This window comes from Poecile atricapillus, chromosome 17, assembly GCF_030490865.1.
Source record: "Poecile atricapillus isolate bPoeAtr1 chromosome 17, bPoeAtr1.hap1, whole genome shotgun sequence".
Classification (NCBI taxonomy): domain Eukaryota; kingdom Metazoa; phylum Chordata; class Aves; order Passeriformes; family Paridae; genus Poecile; species Poecile atricapillus.
Window position 1 is genome coordinate 434,378 of NC_081265.1, and position 9,739 is coordinate 444,116.

General features: G+C 64.2%; 1 protein-coding gene across 1 annotated transcript; it reads right to left on the minus strand.

Moving 5' to 3' along the window:
• Nucleotides 1–6,476: 6,476 nt before the first annotated feature.
• Nucleotides 6,477–8,973, minus strand: SOCS3 (suppressor of cytokine signaling 3). Its single transcript, XM_058852645.1, has 2 exons — nt 8,821–8,973; nt 6,477–8,297 (listed from the first exon to the last, which is right to left on the minus strand). Exon 2 carries the CDS (start codon nt 8,228–8,230, stop codon nt 7,601–7,603), a length of 630 nt encoding a protein of 209 aa, XP_058708628.1. The 5' UTR covers nt 8,231–8,297; nt 8,821–8,973; the 3' UTR covers nt 6,477–7,600.
• Nucleotides 8,974–9,739: the final 766 nt, after the last annotated feature.

Below are 9,739 nucleotides of genomic sequence, written 5' to 3' on the forward strand. Positions count from 1 at the left end.
GGAGCAGGTTCCCATTGCCAAGGGTCTCCCAGGAATGGCTGCTCCTGGCAGCCCCATGTCCAGGAAAGGAGATGCTGGGAAGTGGGACCCTTATCTCTGGTTTCCCACAGTCATTTGCTCTGCTCTCCTCACCTGTGGGACGGTTTGTTTGGGAGCCAGCGCCAGGCTGAGAGGAGCCCCAAGTCTCAAAGGTGGTGTTTCATTTCCGGCTCTGAGTGTGCTTCCCCCTTATCCAAAAACACCTCTGCTGACTCAGTTCTCACCGAGTTCCTGCTGTGTGTGGAAAGTGAGAGAATCCCCAGTCCCAGCACGGCTGCAGCAGGGCTCCTTGGGCTCACCACAGTCTGCTGGGAAAGCTGTGGCCGCCTTCTCGCCTTCCCCCAGTAGCCCCTGGGCCAGCGGTGTCCCCCGCAGCAGGACAGCACCAGGATGGTGGCAGCGCCAGCTGGCAGGGGTTTTCTAGGAGCTGCCCCTCCATCTGCAGCCTCATGCCTCCACCCTGCCAGCATTCCCTGCGCTCGCCGGCCCGCGGAACCGTCAGCCCAGAACGGGCTGTGCCGTGCCTGGTCGCAGAGGGGAGATGCTCCATCGGAACCACCACTGCAGCTGGTGCCCGCCGCGTCCCCCGTGTCTGCACCGGCTGCCAGCGCGGCGCTGAGCTCCGGCAGCGCTGGGCCCGTGGGGACCCACCCGCGACAGGGGCAGCTCTGCGGGGCGCGGCTCTCTGAGCGGGCAGCCACGTGGAAAACCCCTCGGCTGTGAGTTCGCAGGACGCTGCGAGCCCGGGCTGTTCCCTGCCCTCTCCATCGGCTGCAGGGCCGCGCTCCGTGCCCCGGGCAGGGGGCTCTGCCCTGGGACCCCCGTGCGCAGCGATTGCCGCGGCTGCAAAGCCGGGGCTGGGAGCAGCAGCCCCGGCGAGAGGTTGTGCAAGAAGGGGGGACCCGGGAGGGCACGGCCAGTGTTGAAATTCCACGCTCTTACAGAAAAGCCCCCGGGCAGAATTCCTGACAGGGGTGATTCATCCCCCACTGGAAGCGATGACTTTGCCTCTCCAGTAAACACTCCCCAGTCCAGCGGGGTGCCACTGCTCCGTCCTGCCGCCCGCCCTGGGGTGACAGGGCTGCCCTGAGCACCGCAGGCAGCACCGGGGGTGCTGAGGAGGGCCAGGGGGACCGTGGGCGACTGGGAGCCGGCTGCTGGCCAGCAGAGCGGTGGGCACCGATGGCAAAACGGAATCTTTGGCTCCCTGCCCCGGCTGCCACCCAAAGCCGGCACAGGCCATTGCTGTTGCCAGGTGCTTTGGGGGCCCCGTCTCCCGCTGGTGAGGGCACACGGGACAGCCTTTTCCAGGAAGCACGCGAGGGCAGCCAGGCTGTGGAGTTCCCGACAGCAGCTCTGGTTTTAATAACAGCAAATCAATGTGCTTCCTCCCTGGCCCCCTCCAGTGGCTTCCCCATAAGGTAAAACAACCCATGTGAGAGCCCCAACTCTGGCCATAGTACACGGGGTTCTGAGCGCTGATGGCCCACGCCTGCCTGCCCTGTTCCGGCATGCTGCCTGCACCGCAGCCCCGCCGCAGGGAGGGAAAGCTGGGGGTCCTCAGAGCCCACCTCTGCTGTGCCCACCCCCCTACACAGGAGGTTGCTGCCTGCAGGGCTGCTCCGTGGCTGGGCATTCCCAGCTGCTCCAGAGTCTTGCCTCCCCAGTCCAGCCCCGTGCTGTGATTCTGCCTCCTCCCCGTGGGTTTGCACAAACCTCGCGCTTGCTTTGTGCTTGTTTTGAGAACAGATTAGTCATGGCTCTGAGCTGGCTTCCAGCAAATGCACAACAGCACCATGGAAAAACGAGAACAGTGAAGTGATGACTCAGCAGGGCTCCCACTCTGTCCCTGGGGTGCCAACTGTCCCTGCTCCTGACTGGCCCCAAGCACCAGTGAAGACCACCCGGGGATGCCACAGCTGAGCCAGGGTGGGTGGGCGACGGCAGGAAAGAACCAGAGGCAGCGCCTGCCTGGCTGCCTGGAAGCTGCAATAGTGCTGCCAGGGTGGGATGCCAGGTCCTTGGGGGAGACAGGCAGCCTCCTCCCCTTCCCCTGTCCCCTCGTGCACCTGGCAGGTGGGGACCCTTCTCCAGCCTGCTGGCACCTTGCTTCCCCAAACCCCCACATTCCTGCGTGTAGGGCTGGAACATCCTGCCGCTGGCAGCTCCAGCAAAGTGCCCTGCAGGCCTGGTGGGTTCTGGGGACGCCACGATGATGGGTGGCTGCCAGGATCCTGCCAGGACCTCAGCGGGATGGGGATCCCCGGCTGTACGGGCTCAGCAGCCAGCCCCGGGCACCAGGGCCCTCCTGGCCGCCACCTGTGCACCAGTGACGGGAACTCCCGGGGCGGGTCCTTACCGTACCTCACACCTTGCTCCGCAGCCCTTCCCTGCCCTGCCTTGGCCGGCTGCCCGGCAGCACAGCGTGCTGCCAAGCCTCATTGCCAGGTGGCTTATCATGATCCCATGGCGCTGGACACCAACTGGTGTCGGCTGCCAAGGATGAACAATGTAATTACTGGAATTACAGTAAAGTGCTCCCATTCCCACTCGTTAAATGCTGAGACAGGGCCCCTGGGTCCTTCTGGGGAGTATCTGCTCCAGCTGTGCCCTCTGACAGCCACACACCCCATCGCCCAAGTGGCACCCCTGGCACCCATCACCCCTTGCCCAGCTGGTGGGCTGGAGCTGCTCTCTGCTGAAGGCCACCAGAGCCATGGGATGGGCAGAGCCCACCAGGCTGCTGGGGACCCCCAGCATTGTGCACAGGTGAGGAGGGGGTGGGCAAGGAGGGCAGGGCTGGACTGTGGACACAGGGTCCCACGTCTGGGAGCTCCATCCCCAGCCACATGTGTGGCTCTGCCACTGCTGCCTCCTGTGCTGCTGCCAAGGCCAGGACTGATGTGAGGCCAAGGGATGCTCCAGGGCTAGGGTTTGGCACCTGCCCATGGCTGCTCTGCCAGGGTCATCTGAGGACTCTGCGCTGTGCGGGACAAGCACACTCCAGGCAGCTGGCAGCTTGCTGCCAGAGCACCCAGAGGGACCTCCCGTGATGTGCCATGTGCCCAGGAGTGACCACAGCCAGTGCTTGGCACATCACTGCTCCCTGCAGTGCAGGTGCAGGAGCAGCGTAGCCCTGGGCCCGGGTCTCTGCCAGGGAGCAGAGAGCTGGGGCCGGGGGGGCTGGGGCAGAGCAGCTCATGGAGCTGCTGATGGAAGGAGTGAGGAATCCACAGCTGCTGGCTCCCTGGAGCCGGCCGCGGGTCTGGCTGGGGAAGCAGCAACAAAAGAGCGTTTCCATGGGGATGTACACAGCGTGCTGGGCTCAGCTGCATCCCGAAATACCTCCTGGCCTGGGCACGGGGTCCTGCCACCCCCTGCCCCCTGCCTGTTAATAGCCCTGCCTGGGCCAGGGAGAGCCAGGGCCAAGCCAGCCCCCCTGGCTCCCCCAGACACCAGGGCTCTGTGCCAGGTCACTAGCAGCTGAGCTGCTGCCAGGACAGGGACTTTGAGCAGTACCTTGAGTGCTGAGGCCCAAGATGAGGGGCAGTTGTGGAACTGAGGGGCTCTGGGGACATAGAGCTGCACCCCTGCTCCTCCTCCAGCCCAAGCAGCTGTCTCTTGTCCTGGGCCTGCAGCTGGGACCACCACTGCCACAGAGCTTGTGCTTGCACTTCCTGGCAGCTCACTGGGAGCAGCTGTCCCAGTCCCTGTTCCCAAGTGTCCCCATGGCCCTGGCCTGCAGAGGAATTGCTACGTAAGGAGCAGGTGGTGCCATTTACAGTAAGTCCCCAGCAGCTGCACAGCCCTTTCCTGCATTCTACTGGGAAAACCAGCGGTAGATGTGGGAATGTCCTGGGGCTGCAGAGCCAAGCAGGAAGAAGTGCATGAGGGGAGTGCCGTGAGGTCGGGTGTTCATGGCAAGCTCCCTGTCTGGCCCTGCCGCCCCAAGGACCCCCGGTGCCGTGTCCACGGCCACTTTCCTTGGGGTCCTGGTGCGGGGCTGGGGATTCTTCATGGGTCTGTCCAGCTTCCCTGTGACCAGTTGTGTTTTTGCATGGTTGGTGTAGCCACGATGGAGCTGCGGTGCTGAGCGAGCCCCCTGCTGCTGTGCCGGGGCTCGCTGCCCGCAGCAATCTCCGGCTGCGGTGGTTTCCTGTTTTGGCTCTGCAGAGACTGGTACACACCAGAGCAGGTTTCCTGCACCCCTGACCCCACAGGGTTCAGGTTCACCATCCCAGCAGACACTTCCTTCTTGTGCCAGTAATGAGCCAGCTGTGTGATGGGAAACATTGGTGGCTACCCTGCACCCCATGGGGAGGCCAGGCTGAGGCAGGACGGGGGTCTGGGGCAGCACAGCAGGGGTGTGGGGCAGCAGCCTGTCCCTGCCTGACCACCCTTCTGTGCCTCAGCACCTTGTCGGGCTCTCACTGGTCCTGGTGCTCTCACCCTGCTCTGGATGGCCCCCATCACAGCATGGAGGAACCGATGGCACCAGGGGCATGCATTTACAGCTGCAGCGGGTTCTGCTGGTGCTGCTTGGTGCCCAGCCCCAGGAGATCTGGGATGTGGAGAGCTGCAGGACCCCAGTGTCCCAGCCCTGCTTCTGGAGCCCTGTGCAAATTCCTGTCTGGCTCCTGGCACCACCACAGGGTGATGGGCTCTGATCACCCTGATACCATTTTCCCCATCCAGGAACCCTCCCAGGGGGAGCTCAGCTGCCCCAGCCCTGGTGAAGGGCAGAGGGAACCTGGCTGTAGGACATGCCTGATAGTCTGCTTACGAAACACGGGGCCAAGTCCAGTCAGCTGCTGTGGAGCAGAGAGAGGTTTGTGAAACCTTCAGCAGGGATTTGCCCACTGGCCGCCGCGTCACTGCTGCCGCGAGCTTGGCTTTATTCCAAGAAACCCGCGGGGCTGGCGGAGCTTCCCGGATTCTTGATTCAGCCGCGGGTTGCAGCAGCACGAGGGAAGAGGCCCTTGGTCGGCAATGCCAGGGCCCTTCTGGGAAGTGAAGAAGCTGGGGCTGTTCCCACAGAGATGGGAAGGCTGGGATCTGGCTGGGGGCATTTGGGCAGGGTCACTGTGGGCAGCCCGGGGGCTCTCTGTGGGGGCAGCTTCCCATTCTGCCCCACCATGGGGTGCTGTGAACCCCTTGCTCTGCCAGGAGGGCTGGGTGTGCTCATAAACCCCCAGGGCCCTGTTTTTCATCCCTCGATTCGCCTTGTCCTGCCTGGGGGAGTGGTGATGCTCCTGCCAGCTGGGGGCTGCTGTGCCTGCAGCGCCGCTCCCACCCCATCACTGGCACGGGGCCGGGAGTCACCGGTGCTGCTGGGAGCCCTAAACTCAGGGATGTGCCTCGGCAGGGCCTGGCAGGCAGCCACCCGTGCGCGTGGACATTCCTTGCATAGCTGTAGCGGGTGCCTGGGCAGGCCAAGGCACTTCCTGGCAGCACGCGTGCCACAGCCCCACGTAGCGGCCCCAAAATAGTCACTGGGATTGTGCCATGCCCACAGCCTGGACCGGCACACTCACCATCCCTCTGGTCCAGGCTGATTCCTTAGGAAATCCTTTCCCCAGCAGCCGGGGTTCCCCATGCGGGGCGGGAGCACTGCTCATGATGCCAGGCATAATGCCTACAGTGCGGAGATGCAGACTGCAGCCTGGGCACAGCCTGCTCCTCACACACAGGGGCTCTGGGGGGCTGACCTGCTCCCAGGGGATCACCCACATCCCTGGATTCAGCTCTTCAGCCGGGCACTGCACTGCACACCAGCCAGACAGAGCTGCACGTTTATTCCTGCGCCTACTTCATGCCCCTAACAGCAGGGGACAGGCACTTCTGGGGACAAGAACATCCCCAGGAGAATTGGATCCTCTCCTCCGGGCATCTGTGCCTGGCCAGGGTTCTGCACGGGACAGAGCTTTCCTCTCTGTGCCATGGGGGTCAGCCCCTACCCCGAGCCCAGTACACTCTCAAAGGAAGCACCTGCAGACCCTCTCCTGCTCATGCCTCTCCTGTTCCTGCAGCTCCTCACCCTGGCATGTGCCAAAACAGGGCTGGGACATGGCAGGACTCGCTCGGCCCTTCTCAAGCACTGCACTGGGGCTGTGCCACAGGCCAGCCTTGGCCACCAGCTCGGCCCCTCCTGTGCCCAGGGCCACATCTGCTGTCCCGTGGTCGCACCATGTGCATGAGCCAGGAGCGGATCCCATCCTCGTGGCTTGGCTGGTCGCAGGGTGCAGACATACCTGAGTGCCGGGGAAGAGCTTACGCACGCCGGGCTGAGTCACCCGGCGGGATCACCCGGCATGGACAGCGGCTCCAGGAAACGGTGCTTACGTGCTGTAAACACATCCCAGCACTGTGCCGGGGCCAAGCGGCCTCAGGGGTGCAAGAGAGAAATCAAACCAGATCTCATGCTTTTCATTAAAAAATAGTGCTCTTTATTATAAATTATGGAAACGTTTTCTTTCTGAATATAAATATAAATATGTGCAAAGTTTCATCTGAGTTTGGTTTTGGTTGAATTTTCAAGCATTGTTTTGCTCAGCCCTCAAGGCTGGAGGTGAAGATGGAATCTTTATAAAAGACAGTGATTCACGTTGGCCTGTAAACATCCCTTCGGTTAAAAAAATAAGAATAAAAATTAAAAAAAGCCAGAAAACCCAACCACTTCTCTGGGCGGACGCAGAAAAGCACTCACGAGATGACACGCTCCAGGGGATCATCCTGCTGCGTTCCTGCAGGAATTGGTGCCCTACAGAGCAGCACAGGCGGGGTCTGCGGGAGTGGCTGGGCAGAGGTGGGGTGTGACTGTAGGGAGTAAGGGCCCCGCGTCCTCGTCCTCGGGGTGATCCTTGCAGATGCGGTTGTGTGGGACTCAGCAGCATCGGGACGCGGCGCTTCCCCTCCAGCTTCACTGCACATCAGCAGGACCGTCCCTGCGCAGCGTCTCCGATGGACGTGCGCTCACCCAGACCGCGGGGCAGGGAGGATATTAAGGCTTAGTCCCCTGGAAAATGGCAATGCGGGGCAAAGACGTCTTAGCCTGGGGCTTGGTGTGAAAGGAGCTTTCACCCACAAGGAGGCAGCAAGAGGTACAGTATGGGCAAAAAACACCTTCCCCTTAAAACTGAGGAAAAGTGATCAGGCACTCCTGGGCTCCAGTGCTTTCCATTTCTGGGGGTGGAAGGGACTATCGCCAGGACATCCCCACGATGGGGCTGGCATGTTTCCCCATGCTGTGGGAGCTGTCCTAGCTGCCCAAGCCCACGGGGGCTTTGCCAATGGCTTCACGGTAGCATCCACAGTCTGGTCGGAGCCATCTCCTTCCCCGTGGAGAGGAGGCGTCACACTTACTTGAGGAGTCCCCCCAGCACCGAGGGTGCCCAGCTATGCTGGCCACAGCCCTGAGCCCATGGCAGCTTGCCCCAGTTCCCCCCTCTCTCCTTCCCGGATGGAGAGGCTCGGCATGCCCTGCCAGCTCCTGTGCCAGTGGGGCATTGTGCCTGTCCCCTGTTCTTGTGCTTGTAGCATGTGACCTTGCTCCGCTGGCTCCTTAGAGAGGGGCATCGTACTGGTCCAGGAACTCCTTGATGGGGGCCGGCAGCTGAGTCATCTTCTCGTAGGAGTCCAGGTGCCCGTTGACGGTCTTGCGGCAGAGGTGCTGCAGGGTGGAGACACTAGAGGAGAGCGGGCGGCTCAGCACCAGGGGGATCTTCTCGCCGCCTGAGTAGATGTAGTAGGTGCGCTTGGGGTGCAGGGCCCCCCCAGGCTGCTCAGGGACAGTGCAGGGTGTGGGTGGCATGTAGTGATGGACCAGCTTGAGCACGCAGTCAAAGCGGGGCACGGGCTGGCTGCTGTGGGGATCACTCTGCAGGGAGAAGCTGCCGCCCTCGCACTGGATGCGCAGGTTCTTGGTGCCCGACTCCGTCTTGACGCTGAGGGTGAAGAAATGCCTCTGGTCGGAGCTGTCCCTGATGAGGAAGGTGCCAGCCGGCTCGGTGCTCAGCAGCAGGTTGGCCTCACCACCTGTCACCGTGCTCCAGTAGAAGCCGCTCTCCTGCAGCTTGCGTACGGTGTTCACCACCAGCTGGTACTCGCTCTTGGAGCTGAACGTCTTGAGACGCAGGCTGGTGTCGAGGGGGCGGCTCATCCCGGCGGAGGGGAACTTGCTGTGGGTGACCATGGCGCAGGGAGCCAGCTTCGTGTGCTCTGGATGCTGCTGCCAGCAGCAGCCGCTGCTACACCATCACCTGCGGCAGAGAGAGGGGTGAGCCCCGGCACTCCGGTCCCCGACTCTCCCTTTCCGGGAACACCTGCACCCCCGGTCCCTGGCTGTTATCCTCCAGCAGCGACAGTGCTCCCGGTCCCCAGCAATCCCCTCCCTCAGCTCTCATCTCCCAAAAACCCGGCAGCCCCCCTGCCCAGCTCTCTCTTCCCGGGAACCGGCAGCCCCCGTTCCCGGCTACTGTCCTCCCGCGGCACCGGCACCCCCGTCCCCAGCTCCTCCTTCCCGGGAGCACTGGCAGACCTGCGCTCTCCCGCTCTCTTCCCTTTCTAGGAGCACCGGTTCTGATGTCTCCTGTTCTCTCACTCCTGGGGGCACATCGGTACCCCAGGCCAGTGGTTATCGCCCCATTGAGGCACCGACATCCCCGGCGACCCCCTTCCCTGGGCAGCACCGGCATCCCCGGTCCTCGGCGATCGCCCCCCCGAAGGTCCCGGCATCCCCGGCTATCCCCCCGTCCTCTCCGGGACTCCCTCCCGCGGCCGTACCTGGGGCGCGGGAGCCGGTCCTGGCGGCAGAGCGGAGCCGGTGAGCGGCGGCGAAGCTGCCGAGGCGGCCCGGGGCGGCCTCTTATAGCAGGCGCAACGCCCGCCCTCGGGTTCCTGGAACTGCGCGGCTTCTTGTAACGCGGCGGCACCGCCCGCGCCCCGCCCGGCCCGGCCCGGCCCCCCGGCGCCCCGCCAGCCCCTGCTCCGCCAGCGCTGGGCCCCCGGCCCGGCCCCACCGGCCCGTTCAGGGCAGGCCGGCTGCCGCCACCCCTCGGACTGCAGAGACACGGAGCGCCCCGCTCCGGCCCCCGCCTCAGCTGGAGTTTGGGTTCGGCTGGCGGGGGCTGCACCGGGGGCACAGCGGACCGGGGCTGCCTGTCCCACCTTGGCAGTCCTGATTTCAGTTTGCAAGGCTGCCGCCGGCCTCGGCCGCGCCTCCGGGGGACCCGCGGGGTACCCTCGGTCTGGAGACAAGGGGGAACCCGCAGCCGGGGCCGTGCGGGGGCTCCCCGTGCGGTCGGTGCTTTGGCCGGGCCGTGGGGCAGGAGCGAGGCCCCCCGCCCGTGGCTGCTCCCCGCGGGGGTCCCTCGCCCTCCGCCCCGCCCGGGGCCTCAGCCGCAGCCCCGCTGGGGACGGCGCCCGGCGGGAGCAGCGGCGCCGGAGCTCCCCTCCCCACCCTTTTGGCAATTGTTGGTTCCGAGCTCGCACACAACCCGAGCTCTGTCCGTGCGTTTATTTTAACCAGTTTAATTTGCCCCGGAGGAGCGGTCGCTGCCCGGCAGAGACCAGCCCAGTGCGGCAGTTCTGGGAATCAGCGCCGGCGGAGCCCCTGCTCTGAAATGCAAACGAGCCCCGGAGCGCTGCCGGGGCGGGCGGGGATAGCGGGGGAGGGACGGGACGGGCACGATGCGGCTCCGGG